Source organism: Podarcis filfolensis (genome assembly GCF_964270895.1).
Source record: "Podarcis filfolensis genome assembly, chromosome: 4".
Lineage (NCBI taxonomy): Eukaryota > Metazoa > Chordata > Lepidosauria > Squamata > Lacertidae > Podarcis > Podarcis filfolensis.
In genome coordinates this window covers 99,287,669-99,308,488 of record NC_139607.1, presented here as the reverse complement: position 1 = coordinate 99,308,488, position 20,820 = coordinate 99,287,669, and the positions used below count along the sequence as shown (strand labels likewise).

Here is a 20,820-nt window from a genome sequence, read left to right as displayed (position 1 = left end):
AAGATAAAAAGGCCTAGTTGCATGCAGAAATGGCAGATCTTCTTCATGACAGTCTTACTAATATTCACACATTTCATAAAGCTCTGGAGCAAATCAGGCTTGGTGACTTACGGTAATTGTAGAAATGTATACTTTAACCTTTGGTGTAAGTAGTTTATACCGTAAAGTACACACAAAGGAGCCTTTGGTGGTCCTGTGCCTTGTTTTCCAACTGAGCTTCTTAGTTTCCTCCCCACATTTCAGTGTGTGATGGATGTTCTTTACGGCCAAATCAGCCTTTAGAGTTTTCTCTTTTCATCTTGCTGGGGTTTTTTGTGTGGGGTGGGGTGGGGTGAGGGAATGCCTAATGGAGGAGTGGCTTCTCTTTTGGAGATTTTGGACTGTGGCCCGAGTTAACGTTGACCAAAATTGAATGCAGAGCAGGAAGTTCAGTGGAAATATATTTTATTAGGAAACTGAGAAAGACCAGTTATGATCATATTTTTATTTACAGCATTTTACCAAAACCAGTTTGCATGCCAGAGTTCATTAAGTCATGCTCTCCGGGGGGTCCAGGAGCACAATACCAGCAGAGTATTTAGTTAGCACCATCCTAAGTGAGTATATTTGTAAACATTAGCCAAGGTTATCCATAGCATTTATGCCACATGGGCAGGTTCTGCCTTGGCAAGGCATATGTTGGCATCTCCCAGTCCAGATGGCATCTCTAAGAATCTGAGCCATGCAAAACTGTCCCACTGGGTATGATTTGTATTTAACAAATGCAACTCAGGTCTTCCCATGCTTCATATCCCAATATCTGATCACTGGCATCAGTACTTGTTAACATGGATAGATGGCTGATGTCAGTTCCATGAAACACAAGCAGATGCTGTACCTGCACTAGATCAAAAGGAAACTTCTAGAAAGTAGTTAGTCCTTATTTGACCTTGAATTTGGGTCAAAATATGACTTGTTGACAAATGTGCGTGTGCATATGATGGGCCTAAACGTTTGGAGAAGGTTTAAATAAATATATGTATTTAATCCTTCTCCTACTGGCAGTAACTTTTCTGCATTGGGTTTGGGTTTCCTCTGCCTTAGCCAGCCTGAGGCATTTTCCTAGCCTCTTCAGTTGTTTCTAGAAAATGCAGACAGTGAGCATATGGAGTGTTTCAACGAAAATGCTGTTCTGCAGAACAGGGGCAGTCACACTAAAAGCCCTGCTCTGAGTTACTGTGGAGCAGGTTTCTAAGAGATCATTTCCTTCTTCCTCAGAGTGACCGAGACCCTCATTCTCCACGACTGTGTGGCAGCTGTCAAGTCCCCAAAGGCCTTGTCCACCAACCTCTCTCAGCTTCTGCAGGTCAACCATTTTGGCCTTGGGAGAATGAACTTGGTTCCCTGAGGGCCAGGAACGTATTGCACTAATCACACCCCCATGACTTCTGTCCAGAAGGCAGACAGTTGCATTATAGTATTCTGTACAATACACTGCATTCTGTGCCCCAGCTGGCTTTCTCTCTGCATATCTGTTTTTACAGGTTATTGAGTTAGTTTACTTTGGGAACTTAGGATTTGTTGTGAGGAGAGTAGTCTTCCCTGTCCTCTTTGCTCTGCTGTTGAATTCACTCTGCTGCTTTGTCACTGGGGCTGAGATGCCACATCTGGTGAGACTTCCCTCTTGCTCATCCAGTGGGCTTCTTCTCTGGGTGGTTCCAAATTTAAAGTCCTGACTAGCTTCCCTCTAGGTTTTGATGACTAAGCTGTCAGGGAGAGGCAAACGGGAAAAGATGAAAGGACAGAAACCAGCAGTTATAGAGAGCCTAAAGAGATTATCAGCAGCTTGTCGTCTGACAGTCAGTCGGACGTAGAGGAGGAGGAGGATGAGCCTGGGACAAGTCATGCTGTACACAGAGGAAGTAAGGGGAGGAGTTTTCGCAGACTTGCATGCTGGGTGCGGAAAAGGAGGAAGTAACATTAGAGGGAGCAGCTGCGCACAAGGGGAAGGAGGTTAATGGAAACGCTGGAGATGTACGTTGGAACTTTGTCAAATAAATCAATTGTTTGGAACTGGCTGGGAGCCTGGAGTCTTATCTATGGCCAGCTGGACAGCACTAAGCCTCTGACATAAGCGGTATATAAATCCTGTTACATAAATAAATGGCACCAGGTCATTGACATGTGGGTGGCCTCCTCCACCTGTCAGTGTTGGCCGGTGGGCTCTTGAATCTAGGATCTCTAAAGTATGGTGTGTGTCCCTCCTTTTGTGTTTTAAAGAGCCCTTGTGATTGTAACACCAACCCTACATTTTATAGGCAGCAATAGAAGCTAATGGGGAGCCATAGAGGTTCCCAGTGTTTCCTCAGGGGCCTTGATCACCCCTTCCAGCAGTAAACTTGTGTGCTTGTAATTTGGAAACGAAACAGCACTATCCAAAAACAATAGTGGCTTCCTCTACATATTCAGGGGACACCCATGGTACACAGGGTTATATTTTTTTAAAAAAACTCACCTGTTTGTGTAATCCAGTAAGCTGCATAAATTTACTACTCCAAGTTGAGTCTTGGGAAGTGGGGGCATGCAGATAAAATGTGTGTGTCCTTTGAGAGTTATGATTGGCATGTAGGCAGTTACAGAAAAACAACGGATTAGGGGCTTCATACATGACATTTTAATGTGCTGCTTTGTGAACCTGATTGCTTGTAACAGGTTACTGTGTAGAATTACTAAAGCCATTTTTGAACACATGCCCAATATTACAAATGCCTGTTTTGCATGTTTCTATTTCAGCCGCGTCGTTTTGTGTACATTAGCACAGGATTCCAAGCCAGCTTCCCACATATTTCCTGTCAACTAACTGCTTTTTATGCTAGAAGACTCACACATTGAAGGAAAAGGCCTTCTAGAATTCTAGAATGAGGAAATGTTGCAGCTGAGAACTTGTGTGAAATCCAAGCTTGCCTCAGTTGTGCCACAAGTAAACCAGGGCATTTTGTTGCCGATTTGAAGTGAGCATTCTGCTTTTTTTTTATTTGAACTGCTGACTGGTATTTTCCTTTGCTTTAAATTGGAGAGCATAGCTAAAAAGAACTGTTATTTCCTATAGTTGTGGTCTCTCTGAAGTCCTGGAAAGAGCTGTGAGGGACATTACTTGTGCTTTCTTGAGGAAATAGTATGTTTAGCATTGACCGTAGTCCTGGCTTTTCAGTCTTCTATTACCATCAGACATGCTGCTCTGAAGGTTGAGTAATGCCTTGGTTTTTATTCTTCCAAGCAGGTGCAGTGATTAACATTTTGCAGTGGTCTCCCTCAGAAGGTGGTGGACTCTCCTTCCTTGGAGGTTTTAAGGCAGAGGCTGGATGGCCATCTGTCATTATGCTTTATTTGAGATTTCCTACATTGCAGGGGGTTGGACTGGATGATCCCTGGAATCCATTCCAACTCTGCAGTTCTGTGAGTCTATAAATATATGACACTCAATTAGTCAAACTGTTAAACACTTGTGTTTCTGTATAATATAGGTAGATAACTTGCTTCCACCTGGAAGCTGCATATATTTCTCCAGGAGGGTTTTTCCATCATCATTTTATTTGTATGCCATCTTTCCATAATTAAAACCATGCTCAATGCGTCTTACAACATAACAAGATTTACATAATTACAAACGTAACAGAAATAGTCAGAATAAATGAAACACATCAAAAAGTACACAACTGAATTGAAACAATGTCCACATAAATCATAAGAATAAAACTAAAGATACAACAATTAATATTAATTAATATCCTTAATTAATAACAAAAAAGCAACAAAGCACCTTAAACAAACCGCAGCCCAAGAGTCTCTTCAGCAGCCTCAGCTTTTGTAGCTGCAGAGCTTTGTCTTCCCAGGCCAAGTGAGAAAAGGCCAGCAAAGCAGGGAGCAGGTCTTCCAGGACTTGCAAGACCCTCCAGAATGCTGTGATGCCATGTTGCCAAAAGCACTGAGGGTCCCCCAGGGTTTTGCGCTTTTTTTTTTTTTAACTGACTGCTCCTATAGGTACTCTGTTGTGATACTGTGATGCCCAAAGGTTTTTGCAAGGGGTCCAAAGCCCCTCAAGAATTGCCACAGAAGATCTTGGCCTGTGGTCCCTGGAGGGTTTGACCATGGGTCACTGTGGTCCTTCACATAAGAAATGGTTAGCCACTGCTGATGCAAAATAACAGCAAGGAGTAAAAATATTTGACACGTAAGACAAAACACTAGGAAGGAAACACTAGGCTCAAAACTTCCATGCCTATGGTTTGTTTGGTATGTATGGTTGGTTCCAGGTTTTCCCCTTCCCTTTGATGTTGGTTCATAACAAGGTTCAAAGAAGGCCTGTCATTAGTAACAAGTGGCAAGTCAAAACAGATTGAATGACATCCCATTCTGCCCCCCTTCCCAGGCCAAATAACAGGGGCAAATAGCAGCCCTAGCTTAGGGCAGGCTAAATCTTGTTTTGGTTGGGGTTGAAAGAGGGGCCTTGTGTTTGCTTTGCTTCTGGACAGTTGTTTTCCTATTTCTTCTTCAAAGTTGCTGTTTGTAAAAGCCCTACTTTTACTAAAGGTTCTCAATACTCCATGAGCTTATTTAGTTTCCGTGCTAGTTTTGTATGGGGAGATCGTAACAACAGGAAGCCTCTGCGATGCACTATTTTGTCACAACTGTTCCTCTCCACTTGGAGCCAATCCAGGCATTCCCAGGTCATTTTTTAGACTTTTGAATAGCACGGTACTGTCATATGTATACTTGTAGGGGTTTGCATATTTGAATGTTCACTAGCATGTTTTGCCTATGCGTTGTCTAAAAGCTTTCAAATATACAGTCATCCTCGTAGAAGTCTAAGATGGTACAGTCCTCTGTGCCTGTTTTTGTTTTAAAGAAAACAGACTGGCCTTGGCCAGGGCAAAAGATAACTGACTCAGCTTTTACAAAATCATTGCAGGATGTGGGGGTAGAAAGACTGGTAGCTGGAGAAGTGGAGCTGTCATGATGGATTGGTTTTATATTGCTGATAGAAATCCTGTTTGAATCAAGCTCCCCATTGGTATGTCACATTAATACAGAAAAATGCATACTATTTGACCGGCCTAACCATGAAACATTGTTAATACAAATGTTGTTGGCCAGCCCTTTGTAGGGTAGCTTCCTATGAGCCTACATTTACAGTCCTGCTATCAAGGAATGTAACACTAAACCTTGGTGCGGGCCTTTTCTGCTGGTTAAGAGGTCTGAGGCAGGACGAGGAGCCTTGAAAGCAATAAGTGTGTTTCTTTCTCTTTACCTGTAAAAACATTGAACAAAGCCAGATACTTGAGTAACAGCTGTCCAGAACTTTAAAGAAGCAAGGGCTGATCATAAAGCTTCAAGCCCACTTTCCCTTTTATCGGAGGAGCTGAGGTTCCCACAAGGGACAGAACAGATACTCTTCTATGTTATTTGCTGTTGGAGTGTGATTTCTTGATGGGGAGTGAAAATTACTTAATTTCAAAGCTTTAAATTCTTTCCCCCTTTCTCTTGGCCTTTCTAGGTTGGAAGGTAACCTGGCAAAGCACCAAGATGTCGCTTCACAACACGAGAGCCTCAGCTCTCCTTGCTTGGGTAAGACACCTCTTCTTTATTCTTTGTAGCTGCTTAGGATGTGGCCACACCTTGTGCTCTGGTGCCTTCTTTTCCCTCTGCGCTAACTGTGCTCTGTTATCCTTGTCCAAAGTGCTTTGTGTAGCTGACAGTTCCCTTTGCGACACTGCGTTTTTGATCCAGCAGATCTTCCCTGTGAGAAACAAGTTACTGGGATGTAAAACATCTTATTTTAGGAAAGGCAAAACTGGCAGTAAAAACAGGGCCGTTGTAGCGAGAGAACCAGCTGTGTTTCAGTGACAAAATGGGCAATGAGATGTCTGTAACTCAATTGTAGGGCATCTTTTTTTTTCTTTTTCTTTTTTTGGTACAGAGAAGGTTCTGGGTTCAGTTTCCAGAGTCTCCAGGTAGGGTTGAGGGAGACCTCTGCCTGAAGCCCTGGAGAGTGTTTAGTGTGCCAATGTGATTCAAGGCCTGATTGTAAGAATTGAAGCAGTGTAAATTTTAAGTTGTCAGTTAACATGGTTTATTAGCCACATACGCTCCATTATTTAGAAAATGTGCATAGAAGTCTGTATGGGGAACTAGATTTAAGTCAGCTCCTCCCCCCTCCTCCTGATGTATGTAATGGGTTTAAATCAATGGCACTCTGAGGAAGCATGTCATGGGGGGGGGGAGAGTTTCTTTCCTTAGAAGCTCTGTAAAGCTTTCAGATATGCTTGGTTCAGATAAGTGTTGAGACCTTGGATTTAATCCAAAACTTCTCGAATTTGTTGCTTTTTATCAGGAAAGGGGTGGAGATGAAGAGTTGGACCTCTTTTTGAATGCCTAGAAAGCTCCTGGCACTTCCTGGATGTTATGTTAATTGTCAGTTGTTCCCACTCCCTGACTCCTTAAAGATATTGATGAGATTTACGCACGTTTGGAAAAGGCCATGGTTAATGTGAGAGCTGTTAAAATTAAGTCTACCGTAACTAGGAAAAATTTTCAGGTACCCCCAGGCAGTCATGAAGAATGAGGGTTCATTGGAGCAATGTTGTTCAGTGGTTCCCATATAGAACTGTTTGTATTAGTTCCTACGTGGGGTTAAGGCACCAAGGCAGGGGGCATAAGAAAATTCCTGCTGAAACAATCTAAATTCCTATCTGGTCCATCACTGTGGGCAGCCAGAGCCCTCTGAGACGCTCACAAGCAGGACATGAGAGTACCAGCCTTCTCCCACTGGTAACTGAGGCCTGCTGTCTCCTCTGGAGGTAGCATCTGGCCACTGGGACTTGTAGACTAAAATCCATGTAGAGTTGTATCAAGCAGGAGGCAAGGAAAGGAAATAATTTGTACTTCTTCTGCACCCTATTCCAAAGCCTCATGATCAGTTGTGATGTACCCATTAAGTTTTTTGCTTTATGGCAGATGGGTAGGGCATGTTCCTGTTGATGTGCTGAAGGCTATTATCTATCACTCATCTTTATGTCTGATCTGAGACCCTTCCATCTCCAAGTGCAAGGTGTATGCAGTGCATTGCTAAGTGCTTGTATGTTTTCCTTAATGGGGTTTCCACCAAGCTTATGTGTGGGTAAACTCCAATTGGTACATCACCACAAGTTTCAGAATTGATACACTGACTGAGCTGTAAGATGCTGACCTTATTCCTTAACTTGCCAGCAAGTGGATTTCTAGCCTGTGATTTGATTCATCTTCTCTTCTTCAGGTGAACAGTCTGAAGCTGGATGATACCCTGAATTCATTGTCTCAGCTCCAAGACTGCAGCATCTTCATCAAGATAATCAACAAAATGTAAGAGGCACCGAGGACACCTTCCTTTTTCCTTACTATACTGTGAAGTCAATGTGCATTGCAATGTTGTCGTTTTTTAAGTCTTGTAGGGACAGAGGCTGAATGCTACAGCCAGTGAACAGCAGTAGCAAATAATGTACAAAAAGTGATCAGTATAACTGCTAGTCATAAAGATGATCAAGCTCTGAAGAGCCCTGCAGGCGCATCCCCTGGTGCTGGAAAACCTTTTAGTTAGTTCCCATCCCTGGGTCCTCTAGTGCTTTTACCTCTATACTGTAGGCCACTCTTTGCAGTAACAAGTGCTTGGAAACCAGCTGCTTTAATAATGCACCCCCCTCCGAATGCTAATACAGAATTAAGTACTTGTGTAAATTCTCATTTCCCCATAGCCCTGACAATGAGCTTCCTCCCTTCCAGTGTTGTTCAAGTGCATAGGTGAAATCTGTAGCACTTTCAGAGTCTTAGGAATAACCACAGTGGAACTCTGAGGAATTGTAGCCTGTTTGCTGTTTTAAGGAATTGTAGCCTGTTTGCTGTTGATTACATTCTTTGTCTCTTAATTGGATTCTGAATTAAATGCAGAACTTATTCTGATATAGTGTCTTTTTATCTGATGGAAGTTATTTTTGTACTTTACATCCTAAGCTGGGAGAGCCTCTCTTGATGCACCTTGGCTATTGTTACCTGTCCTGCTGGAGGTGCATTTAAGAAATGATTCCCAGTTGTGTAGGAGGAGGTAGTGAAGAGGACTTCCTTCAGAGCCTGTATTTACTCAAAAGCCTACTTAATCCCATTCCATCTGGTTTTGAACTCTGATAAACAAATCCATGAAACAAGCTGCCATGTTAGGCACTTTGCCTGCACTGTAAGGACTTTGGGGGTTTTGTAAAGGTTTGGGGAGGATGAGGAGACTCGGTTCAAAAACTGCAAATGATCTGCACCTCAGTTTATGAAGTACTGCGTAAAAGGGCTGTCAGGTTTTCTTCTAAGCCTCCTGCTGGATTTCAGGAATTAGTGGTGTCCCTCCATTGCAGTTCTGTAGATACTTAATTTTCATCTTCTCTTGGTAATTGTTCTAGGAGCATATTGGAGGTGTGCAGGCAGCCTCATAATTTCTCCTGAAATGCTTGAAAGCCCAAAGCACCCTGAAATGCAGCTTATACTGCCCAGATACCATCTTATTATCTGTCTGGTGTTTTCATAATGCTAAGATGCTTAAATTACTTTTCTACAAATGTACCCAAAGCAACATATAAAAATAAATGCTAACTACTAGAATGTTGCAGGCAACCAAACAATCACAAAACAAACAGCAGACAAAAGTCAGAATTCTAAAACAGGAGGGCACCATTAAAAGTATTGTTAAATTTTGTTTTAAAAGTGTTACTCTGATATCCAAGTACTGATAAGAAGGTGCTGAACAATTTTGTTGGTGTTCCAAAAATGAGGTGCCACCATGCTCTCCCCACCAGACCATGGAAGGTTTCAGAGGTTAGTCACATGTGGGTGAAGGTGACCCTCAATGTACTCAGTCCCAAGGTGTTCACCACCCTGGATTCCTTTGGGAGGAAGGGCGGGATATGAATTGAATCTTAATAAATTTGCTATTCTATACCTGCCTGGTTCAAGCACCTTGCAGTGAAGCAAATCCTTTACTTGAATTTTTAGAGCTAACATTTTAATTCTTGGCAGTTTGCTGTGTCAGACTCTGAAGCTGTTTGGGTTCTGCTGAGCAGCCTGAGCTCAGAGTAGATGAGTGTGGGTGCTTGGCTGAAAAAATGCCACTGACCAAACGTCCTAAAATTGTGAAGCGTGGAACTGGGATAGCTCACAAGTTGGTAGAGCATGAGCCTCTTGATCTCAGGGTTGTGGGTTCAAGACCCACATTGAGCAGAGGGTTCCTGCATTGCAGAGGGTTGGACTAGATGACCCTTGCGGTCCTTTCCCAACTCTGCAACTCCATGGTTCTCAGATACTTGTTTCAGGCAGCATAGCACAGGGGTTGTTCCAGGCCTGACTCTTAGTGTCGCAAACTTGAGAAGCAGCACAATTGGCTCCCCCTCGTGGCTCTTTTGGGTGCATCATTGTGCAGTCTCTAGTGGGCGTTGCTCACAATGTAAACAAGGAAGTAAACAGAATCTAATCGTTAGTAATTAAGTCTGGGGAGTTCTGCCTTTTGATGCAAAGGATAAGTGGAGGACACCAGGGATAGCTGTTGTCTTTCTGAGGGTTCATTTTGTGTTCTGGTCTGTGTTAGTCTTGCAGTCTGATCATCAAGTCTTTTCCCCACCCACCGTTCCCAGTATGAACCCAGTCAGATGCTCCCATAGTTTCTGGTCATACAGAGATACCAATGACATTGATAAGCAGCTGGCAATTGTGGTGTTTTCCACTGCTGCCTTTTCAAGAACAATCAGATCAGCTTTCCCCAACCTGGTGCCCTCCGGATGTTTTGGACTACAACTGCTATCAGGCCCAGCACCATATGGCCATGATCATTGGGACTCTTGGGAGTTGTAGTCCAAATCAACAGGAGATCATGGGGAGGGCTTGATTGGACAGCTTTAGGGACTGATACATCATTTAATTTTCTATGTTCATAGGAAGTCTATTTCAGATTGCTTTATTGTACGAAGCAAGCAAAAAAAATCCTTTGCTTTGTCTTTTAGCTAGATCTCCTGCTTCATTAATGGCGTAATAGCTTAAAAATGCATACTCTTTTTCACTTAATGACACTTCTCCCTGCCCACAAATACACCAGCCTGCTTTGAATTGGAAGTAGTTGTACCCAGACTACTTCCCTGTCCAGTTTCGCAAGGGAAACGACTACAGTTTTACCATGTTACATAGCTTCAGGCTTCAAAGAGGTCCATTCTAGGTGCCACAGTAAACAGGCTGGACTGCAGATGTGAACTGCATTAATGTGTGTCCCTCTTCCTCATTTGTTTCCGATTCTCATCATCCCTCTGGTCAAATAGTTCATCAGGAATGACTCTGTCTCTCTGTTGAAGTGTTTGCTTTGTTCTCTTCCAGTCATGGCTCTGAAGAGGGACGGGACCCTTTGCAGCAGAGTTTGCCAGACCGGGTTGCCTATGTCGTGGGCTTTCTCAAGAGTAAGAGCTCCTGCCACTTGGTGCATCTTGGCTCTTTTCTGATTTAGATAATCTGTTGTCTACACATCAGCTTGAGCCTCCATCTGGCACACTCTCCAATGTGGAGGAAGCTGGCACACAAAGCTGTTGTTAATGCAGAAACTTCTTAACATTCTCCCCTGTTCCTAGAAGATGGCTAGAGTTGGTGGCAAGAGTGGCACTTTTCCATACTGCACTACTTTTTCCCACTCATACAGTTAAAAATTACAGGAGTATGTGAGCCTGTGTGCAGCTCCCACAATGATTTTGTGAAGATCGGGCATTGGAAGAAAGTAGCCAGGAGGTCCCTCTACCCATGTAAGGCCAGGGGAGGGGAGGGGAATAAACATGGCAAGACTTGCTAGACTTAAGTTCCCTTTCTGCCTGCTGGTTCCCCCTTGTGCAGGAGAGAAGAGAGAAAACTCAGCCAGAGACATTTAGCTGCCCAGAGGTGATTCTTACTTGCCTTGGGTCCTCTTGGTTAAAGGCTGTTTCAAGCCTGATCTCAGGTGCAGTCCAAAGGTGCTCATGGCAAGCTGCCACAGCTAAAGGAGAGCAAGCCATTGGAACGCCTCTGCTGCTTCTGAGCAGTAAATGCCCCAGAGCAGCTAAAAGGATGAAGAGTACATAGATGTAAAGCAATCTAAGCTTTAGAGGCGAAATGGACAAAAATGTAGTGGCTACACACCTCATTTTTGTAGCCAAAAACCTTCCTAGACCTTTTTGATAAACCACCCCTGCACTCTCAGTTTGGCAGCCTTCCACCTGTGGATGGGGTGCAGGTGTGGGATTGTTTTGGGTTCCATAACTAGTCTAGACCTTTTCCTTGGGGTTGGTGCTGTGATTGAATTCAAAGATGCCTTTTTAAAATTCACATTCCTCTTCCAGAACGTTGCAAGCACAAATCTACAGCACAGAACTTGGTATCTGAGGAGAAGCTTCTAGCAGCGGAGGAGTTGGAACTAGCCAAGGTATGCACACACCTGCTGCTCTCTTTATTTAGGGGCTCAGGCTGGCAAGTTAAATCTCATTGTGGGAGATGGTGGTTAGCAGCGTCAAGAGGACATGCTAATGAGATTCTTAACATGCCCCAGAGGATGAGAGGGTGGTGCTCAAACAGGGCTCAATAAGCTGAAATGCATTAGAAAATAAATATTTTAAAGTCATCGACAGAAGGAAACACATTGTAGCTTATAAAACGGGTGAGCGTAATGGTATGAAGGAGCAATCAACAGTACATGGTACATGAATAAATATTGGGAAAGGGAAAAATAATGAACAATGTTATGCGGATGATGATTATATGGAAAGCAAAATAGAATATGAATATGTGACTTTGCTATTAGACTTTGAAAAGCAATATGCAAGATTAAAGTTAACCATTGGTGGGTCATATGCTGCCTTCCCCCACAAACTCCACCAGCCCTCTAGATTTCCATCATGAGCTAGTCTCTTGACCAAAGTTTTATTCCACTCCACAGCTCTCCTAGATCACCTTCACTATGCATGCAGATGTGCCCTCACAGTGAAGTTCATTAACACAAGTCATTGTTTTAAACACATACAATGGTGGCCTGATAAGTGGGAGGAGCTATTTCCAAATTACAGACCAGTGGTGGAAAGATAGCAACCAATCCTGGATCGACATCCAGCTTATTTTAGAAAGGTTCTAAGGACAACTGTAGAAAGCGCTATACACATCAGAGTTCATATCTTCGCATCTTCTGACGGGCAAAATGCACAGTCTTGCGCTCTCTTTGTATGTATGTTAAATCACTCTGTCTCTGCCGTCGTTCAGGTGGTCATGCTGCTGTTTTACTATGCCTCCATGAGTGATAAGATTCCCAGAGAATGGACCACGGTTGAGTATGATCTCCAGGTAACTCAAACATTCTGCCTCCAGCTATAGATGCCTTATCAGCTAAGTGACCATTTGGAGCCTGGAAGAACTGTCTGTGGTGATGGTTGTGGGGTGGGTCACATTCCACAAAGGATAGTCCAATCACAAGCTGCAGAGGGGAAAGCTTGCTTGAAGGGCAGGATACCTTCCTCTGGCTTTACATGTGACCAGACGTGCCTTTGGCTGGGAACCACAAGTAGGGAGGGCTGCACATTTCCTCCAGTGGGGACATCTGTTTGGCCACTGTGGGAAGAGCCGTGTGCTGAACTAGAGGAGCCATTTGCCTCATCCAGCAATGAAGGCTGCTCTTGGGTTCACAGTTGCTCATTCTGCCCTGTCTCCTCCTCCTCCTCCTCCTCCTCCTCCTCCTCCTCCTCCTCCTCCTCCTCCTCCTCCCTGTTCCCTCAGGCGGAGATGGCTAAGTCACTGAACTTCATGTTGTACAATGAAGATTGCCTCGGTGAGAATCTGGAGACCTTCCTTCAAAAGAAAAGTAAGTGCCGGGTGAGCATGCAGGACTGAAATACCTTCAGGGGCACAAGGTTGCCCTGCTGACTTCAGTGGCTCAACCCAGATCAGGCCACACAGTTTGATCTCATGGCTGCCACACTGCAGGTTTGTTGGAACAGCAGTGAGCAGCTGGAGGGGGGCAGAGGTTCCTATACAGTGAGTCTAAAGAGGATAAAGACTGAGTCACTAGTTGGGGGTGGCATTATTTGGTGAGCTATCTGTTGAGGTGCAAGTGTTCTTGGTGAGGTTAAGGCATTGGTTCAAAAGCTACTGCCTGGCTTTTCCACAGGCTCTTTCAAAGCAAGTAGGAGCCAGGTGGACGCATTAGCATGGCAGAATTTACAGAGGTGGGGAGAGTCAAAGGGAACAATGCTGGCTGAGCTCTTGCAAATTGGTCGGAGTGAGCAGGAGCTTTAAGGGCCGGAAATACTGCATTGATGCAGAATACTGCTGTCCAGAGCTGACAGCCCTTATGTGGCGGCTTCTGAAAAACACTTCACTGTGGAGGTACTCTGTCTGGCAGACAAAGCCTCTTCTTGCTTCTGGCCCATTGGCATGCAACATCTGCACGCCAGTGATGCACATCTCCAGCCTCAATCAAGTTGTATATCTGCATGCAAATGAGTCAGAATAAGATTTTATGCCTTGTAAACTTTCCATGTTGGATACAGAGTAAACATCATTATGCAGCCTCTGTATGGGGGCCCTAAACTGCAGAGAATCCTGGAAAGTGGGTTTCTCCTTGTCCTCACAAGACACTTTGATTGTGTGTTGTGTTTGCCTTTAGATTGGCTGGCTGTTACTGTCAGTGAAAGGTCCTTTATTCTTTGGGAACATACTATCTCCCATTTGGTATTCCTGATTCTATAAGCCACTCATAGCCCCTCTTGCTTGTTTTTTTCTTCCTCAGCTAAAAACAACACCTGACTGAAACATTTTCTTCATAAGCTGCTTGATCTGTCCACTTAATAAACCGAATTGTTCGTTCCTGAAACTTCTTCAGCTGACCCAAACAGGGTGGGTGGGGGGTGAATGGACCCTGGGCTTAAGGTTTTGCTGCTTTTGCTTTTTTCTTTGCTGCTGCCAAGCTGGCTCTGACATCCTGCACACCCTCCCTCTTCCTCCAGTGCCACAATCATCCAGTATCTCCAGCACCAGCTCGGAAGAGACCACCCCACCAAGGCGAGAGGTACACTTCTTGAAGCTGCAGAAGGTCGCCTCTTCATCTGGCTTGAATAAGTAAGTTATTGATTCGTGGTTGTAATTCCAGCAGTCTGATGCCACACAGGCAGATGGAAACCCTCCTTTCAGGGCACTTGCAGGATTTGATATGGCCCCTGCCTGGGGAAACCAAATTCTGTTCCAAGGAGACACCAGATCTCTGCTTTTGATCTAACTAAGTTACAAGGCTTTTTCCTCAGCTTGTGACGGTGGAATCTGGGTTTTTGTAGAATTCTGAGTTGCCTTTGGAAGCATGGAATTCATGGTTTGCACAGAAACTGGCAGGGAGAGAATAAAGAGGTGGTGAAGAGATGATAAGGAGTTGCATAGGCAGTGAAGCCCCATACCTTAATTAACAACAATTATTATTATTATTGCATTATCGCCTGCCCTTCACCAGCAGATTCTAGGTGGGTTGTAACAATATAAGACACAGAACTGAAAACAGTTGAAGGAAATTCAGTCGCAGGAATAGGCCAGGGTTGTGAAAACATGTTGTACCTCTGGTGTCAAAAGCTGGAGTAAAGAGACTTCCTGGGGTAGCCAGGTGAGGCCTGGGAACAGAGTTCTTCCTCCACCACAGCACCCCCATGTGGCCAAGCTGTGTGTCTGCTCAAAACAGAATCGGTGAATCCCATTGTGGGTTCAGGTGGGCTAAGAGACCTTAAATGTCAGTTTGGAAAGCGTACGTGTGGCTGCTCAATTTATGTTTCTAGTGATATGCCCAAGGAAGGAGGTTACATTTAAGCCAACTTAATGGAAATGTCTAAAAATAGAAGATAATAACATAAAAATGTATGCGAATGACAATATATCAAATATCTAGATTACAGAGTCAGCTGAGTAGCTGTAAGACTTCATAAGACCTTGAGTCTCTGTGGTTCCTTAGATCACTTAATAACATTTTCATTAGATCTAGGTTCCCCCACTCCCACACAGTGTTTTTCTGGTGAACAGTTTGAAGGGAAACTCAGGAAAATACAGTGCATCCCCCTGAGACAGTTCTCTTTTAAGCAGCTCTTACTCCAGTCCTTTAAATAGTTCCAAGTAAAATTTTTTAAAGCAATGTTGTTAGGTTCTGCTTGAATGCCTGCTTTAGGGGAAGGGGCCGTAGCTCCATGGTAGAGAGCCTGCATTGAGGAAGCACCAGAATCAGTCCCCACGGGCACCTTCAGGTGAGACCCCTGCCTGAAATCCTGGAGAGCCACTGCCAGCCAGTGTAGGCTGTACTGAGCTGGATGGACTCGGGAACACAGGAAGTTGCCTCACACTGTCTGCCAAGTGGGGCAAGAAGAATTCTGGAAGCCTTATTGGGAGCAAGTGCTGCCGCCAGCCGTAATGGAAGGTGGTGCATGTCGTAGAGCCTGAACCATGTCCACTTATAATAATAATAATAATAATAATAATAATAATAATAATAATAATAATAATAATAATAATAATATCTTTATTGTCATTGCACCCTTTCAGGGACAACGAAATTACTTGACTGCTCCATAAAAACACTAATTAAAACAATACAGTATAGTACAGCAAGGAAGATTAGATGACTTTCAAAGTCCAGGCTTCCCATTCAGGGCCGAGATCGCTCTGGAGAAGAAGCTGTTCTTAAGACGGCTCGTTCTTGTCTTCATCGTCCTGTATCTCCGTCCCGATGGCAGGAGCTCGAAGAGACAGTGACCAGGATGCGATGGATCTTTTACTATGTCCAGTGCCTTCCTATGGCACCTTGTGGCATAAATCTGCTCTAAGGTGGAAAGTGGGCAGCCAACAATGCTCTCTGCTGCCTTAACAACTCTGCACAACCCCATCCTGTCCTGGGTAGTACAGCTTCCGTACCACACACATAAGCCATAAGTGAGCACGCTCTCAATGGCACAGTGATAGAAGGCAAGCAGCAGTTTCTGCGGAAGATGGTTTTTCCTTAGAATTCTCAAAAAGTACAGTCTCTGCTGCGCCTTCTTCACAAGCCCCCTTGTGTTGACACTCCAGGACAGATCCTCTTGTAATTCAATGCCCAAAAATCTGAACGTTGTTACCCTCTCCACACAGACCCCATCAATCAAAAGTGGCTGGATATTGCTCTTCTGTCTCCTGAAGTCCACCACAAGCTCCTTTGTCTTCCTTGTATTTATGAGCAAGTTGTTAGCTCTGCACCACTCTGTCAGCCGCTCCACCTCATCTCTATAGTCCGTTTCACCCTCCCTTTCAGGGATGAGCCCAATCACGGTTGTGTCATCTGCAAATTTGACAACCCTATTACTAGGGTGAGCAGCGACACAATCGTACGTGTAGAGAATATAAAGGAGCGGACTGAGTACGCATCCCTGTGGTGTTCCTATGTTAGTCTTAAGCATTTTAGAGGTATAAGGGCCCAACCGAACCCTCTGGGAGCGGTCTGACAAAAAATCCAGTATCCACCCACAAAGTGATAACGGAAGCCCCAGATCTTCCAGTTTAGACATCAGACGTTGTGGTAGAATGGTATTAAATGCCGAGCTGAAATCTAAAAAAAGCAGTCTGGCATAACCCCCCCGCTGCTCCAAATGTGCAAGGACAGCATGGAGGGCAATCGCCACAGCGTCCTCTGTCGATCTTTTCGTTTTATAAGCAAATTAGAATGTGTCCAGTCCCTCTGGTAGGCAGTCTCTTTGTGATCTCACAGAGAGCCTTGTTCAGCTGGGCTCTCATTGCTGTCTGCAGTGACACAACTGCGGGTGTCGCTGACGTTGGTCATGCTCTCATTGGCCGAGTGGCATGGGATAAGCTGGGATTTGAACTCTGCTTCAACCTCTTTGCAGCTTTCATGGTGGTATCCCTGGCTCTCCATTGCTAGTATTTGCTGAACTTGAGCAGAGAGGAGCTAGGAACAGATGCCTGTGTTGTCTTGCTCTAGACCCTCTTCCCTGTTACAATTGCAGGGGTGGCTTTCTAAGACCATATTACTTGAGCCCTGTAGCCTGAGTGAGGTTAGCACAGCATGCTAGGGGACATTGCAAAACACATCTCTTCGTGTGTCAGCTAGATAAATAGGATGGCTGGGCCATGTTTCTTGGCACAATGTGGAATTTTTAATAGCGCTTGTAGAATCTGAATGGTTAACCATTTATACTTGTTTCCTTTTGGATGTCATAACATGAACCACGTTTTGCTCAGCAAGAGTTTTGTGCAAGCGTCTTTCACATGTAAAAAATAAAAATTCAAATGCAGATGGCTGGTACTTCTTTGCAGGTTGCTCCCTGGCTCCTCTGCCTCTCCTATGGGTGACATCATGCATTCACCCCAGTTTCAGATAAGGAAGCTGAAGAAGCTGCTGGAAGACGAGAGAGAAAATCGAGATGAGCTGGAACACGAGCTGGCAGAGAGCCGAAAGCTCGTTGATGAGAAAGGTGAGGGGGTCAGCCACTGGAGTGGAGTGGTTGCTGCCAGGGTGCTGAGACAAGCAGAGTCCTTTTCTCAAGCACTTTTTGTGGGAAGAAGCAATGAAAGTGCTCCTGAACCTCTCAGTTGCAGGAAAAGAGGGTGGTAGCAGTGAACCATCAGGGAATGGGTGTGACAGCAAAAGCAATGCTAGTGGTTCCTTGGAGACTGTAGGTGTGGGTTTTTTCCTGCTGTTTTAACTGATGTTGTATGGCTGCCCTGGGCTCCTAGAGGGAGCTTGGGACAGAAAAACATTATTAATAGTTGTTGCACTCCACCCCAATCTCAGCGGGCAAGATTCCAGTGGTTCCAGGTCCGCTTACTCAGGGTTCGTGTTTCCTTTTGGACATGAGGCACGGCTCAGACTGTGGTGTCATTAGGATATATGGTTTGTTTACGCATATATACAACCTGAACCTGTGATGGAGGGACTCAGAGCATTAGCACCACAAATGGCCTTGTTTGCATAGCTGCAGCCTTGAATTCAAACAAATTCACCACTGTGCGCTGACCCTCTCTCCAGCTTGCTGCCTTTGCCAGCCTGCAACCTTTTTTCCTTGCTAGGTCACATTGCAGCCAACCCTAAAGACTCCACTTTAAACTCTCCCTCTGTCTTCTAACCAACTCTCTTATTTGCCATTGGCCCAGAGCCCCCTTCTTCTTTGGTTTTCCTAATGGCTCATTACCTTCCCAGTGTTCTCTAAATGACTCATCTCCCAAGCGCTTACCTCAGGCATAGGCAAACTCCGGCCCTCCAGATGTTTGGGACTACAATTCCCATCATCCCTAGCTAACAGGACCAGTGGTCAGGGATGATGGGAATTGTAGTTTCAAACATCTGGAGGGCTGGAGTTTGCCTATGCCTGGCCTACCTCATCAGGAAACTGGCCTGGCTTCTATTTTAACATTTGCCTTGATTAAATCCCAACCCCTACTGAACCCAGGAGTTTTAGAGGAGTCTGGTACCCACAAGTGCATAACATAATAATCTAACTAGAAGGAGTATGATCTAGATAAGAACTAGATGATCTGTTAGGATCCTAATGGAACTTTCCATGGACTAGAACTTAAAATCCTGCTCCTAATTGTGGTCAGCCGTAGATCCATCTGGCAAACCACTTTACTGGCCCCACCAGCTCTCCTTTCTGTTAAAGAGGGCACATGCCAGACGCAAACACCCTCACTCTCCTCCCTCCAAATTCTGCAGTCAGATTAAATTTCTGCAAAGTGAGCACGTTGCCTAATCCTGCGTTCAGATGCCATTGTTATTTGTCTTTGTTCCCTGAGCTGCTCTGTCTATTGTGCAACCTCTGCTGGGAGGCAGAGCAACACACAGCCCGTCCAGAGTCACTTTGTCTGGATGGAGAGGAGCCTAGCTGCCGTACAGGGGGAAGCCACCACGTGCCTTTTAGTTTCTGAATAATCAGTTCCCTCTCTTCTCCCCTCCTGCTTCAGAAACACGGATCCTGATGATGAAGCAGCGGATCGACCGCCTGACCCTCCTACATGAGAAGCAAGCAGCAGATCAGCTGGAATCCAAGGAAATGGAGGAACTCAGAGAAAAAAACGAGAGGTACTTCCTCCCTCGGGCTGGAATGTCCCACTAGGCCAGCCTCTTTGGTTCTCTTCATTTTGTGTCTTGCTCACTACTTTGAAGACTTAAGTCAAAAAGTGGGATAGAAACCTACTAAATAATACTGATTTGCTCTGTTGGACTTTCCTGGCTCAGATTTGGGGTGCTGGGTTGTTTTGAAGAAGACTTTGCCGGGTAAGAAAATAGTGTTGGCCTCTGGCTTCACCTGCTGGTCAAAGGTGGTGAGGACACCTTGGGAACTAGGCAGTTCCCACCGTGCACCTCAGTTGTTCCTACCTTTAATCGAAGCAGCCAGGATCTCTCCTTTGCTCCTGCCCTTTTTCATTATCCTTATTTGCCTTATTATCTTACTTGTTTTTGCTGCCCTTCACTATCTTTTGTGTGCTGTTTCGGCCTGTAGTGCCTTCCTTGCCATGACTGGTGCCTTTGCCTTAAAAGGCTCCAACCAATTTGCTCTCCACCCTCCTAGCATCTTTGCTTATCTTGTCTACCCTTCCACCTTGTCCTTTCTATCAGCTATGAAGCTCACCCACTGACCCAGGGCCAGTCGCTGTCTCTGACTTAACCTGCTTCCTAGCATTATTGTCAAGAAAATGCAAAGGATCCATGTGTCTTTGCTCTAGGCCAGCTCCTTGAAAGAAAGGAGAGGGAGGAAATGCTGTCAGTGCTCCAGGGACTGTGCCACTGCTGTGGTGTTATAGTATCTGGCACATGGGTGCCATTTAAGAAACAGCTGAGAGTCATTTGCAAATCTGTTCCCTAGGCACACCTGGCTTATGATTGCCTTCAGCTGCCTGGAGTTGATTCTTCTTTAAAACATCTGAGAATTATTCTCTTCCTCCTTCAGACTTGTTTGTGGCTGACATTCAGTGGGGAGAGAGGAGGAAGGCATGTCTTCTTTCCCCTCATTTACTCTCCCCTCTCAAGCTCCTGATCATTCACTCGGAAGGGGGAAGATGTGGAATCTTGGTCCCTATTATATCCTAGAGATCCATGGTAAGCAGGAGCTGATGTGCTCAGTCTAGGGCAGGGTTTCCCAACTTGGGTCTCTGGCTGTTTTTGAACTACAATTCCCATCATCCCTGACCACTTGTTCTGCTAGCTAGGGATGATGGGAGTTGTAGTCCAACAAAAGCTGGAGACCCAAGTTTGGGAAACCCTGGACTAGGATTTGTTGGCCCTCTGCTATTGCTTTGACTAAACCCCCTTTTCAGAAGTTGACATGGGCCCTGACTAAGGGATGCTGGTTTGTCAGCCCCAAAGAGCCTTGCGCATGGCATCTTTCAAAGTCTACTGTATTGGACTTTGGATTTCATAGTACTTAAAGGGAGCTGAGCTGTTCTAAGCATGGAGCTCCCTCGAGAAGTCATAGCAGAAGCAACGCTTAAAAGCTGTGGAGCAAGGCAGGCGACCAGGCTTTCTTTCAACCCAAAGAGCTCTCGGCCTTGTAGTGGAGGCTCAAGCCCCACCTGTGTGTTACCTGCTTCCTGCGATCATAAAATCTGCATTGCAGGAATCTCAGCTGAAGCACCCATGACAGATGACCATCCAGCCTCTGCTTAAAAACCTCCAAGGAAGGAGGTGATCCACACCCTGTGTTGGGAGAGGTTCCCTGAGCTGCTGCCCTGCTCCAGAGCCCAAGCCAAGGGAGGGAGCCACTCTTGCCC

At 45.0% G+C, this 20,820-nt stretch overlaps 1 protein-coding gene across 34 annotated transcripts in view; it reads left to right on the top strand.

Annotated features, from left to right (window-relative positions):
- NUMA1 (nuclear mitotic apparatus protein 1) overlaps positions 1 to 20,820 on the top strand; it is a 70,584-nt gene that overhangs the window by 26,293 nt on the left and 23,471 nt on the right. For 30 of the 34 annotated variants that reach the window (XM_083609511.1, XM_083609508.1, XM_083609503.1 and 27 more), the window contains exons 2-10: positions 5,534 to 5,604; positions 7,292 to 7,377; positions 10,411 to 10,490; positions 11,397 to 11,479; positions 12,307 to 12,387; positions 12,817 to 12,901; positions 14,046 to 14,157; positions 17,371 to 17,528; positions 19,015 to 19,132. In XM_083609511.1, coding sequence (XP_083465637.1) covers positions 5,563 to 5,604; positions 7,292 to 7,377; positions 10,411 to 10,490; positions 11,397 to 11,479; positions 12,307 to 12,387; positions 12,817 to 12,901; positions 14,046 to 14,157; positions 17,371 to 17,528; positions 19,015 to 19,132 — 845 coding nt within the window. In that variant the 5' untranslated portion in view covers positions 5,534 to 5,562. Of the gene's footprint in view, positions 1 to 2,772; positions 2,991 to 5,533; positions 5,605 to 7,291; positions 7,378 to 10,410; positions 10,491 to 11,396; positions 11,480 to 12,306; positions 12,388 to 12,816; positions 12,902 to 14,045; positions 14,158 to 17,370; positions 17,529 to 19,014; positions 19,133 to 20,820 lie in introns of those variants that run through there. The other 4 variants (XM_083609504.1, XM_083609509.1, XM_083609488.1 and 1 more) reach the window with 2 other exon arrangements.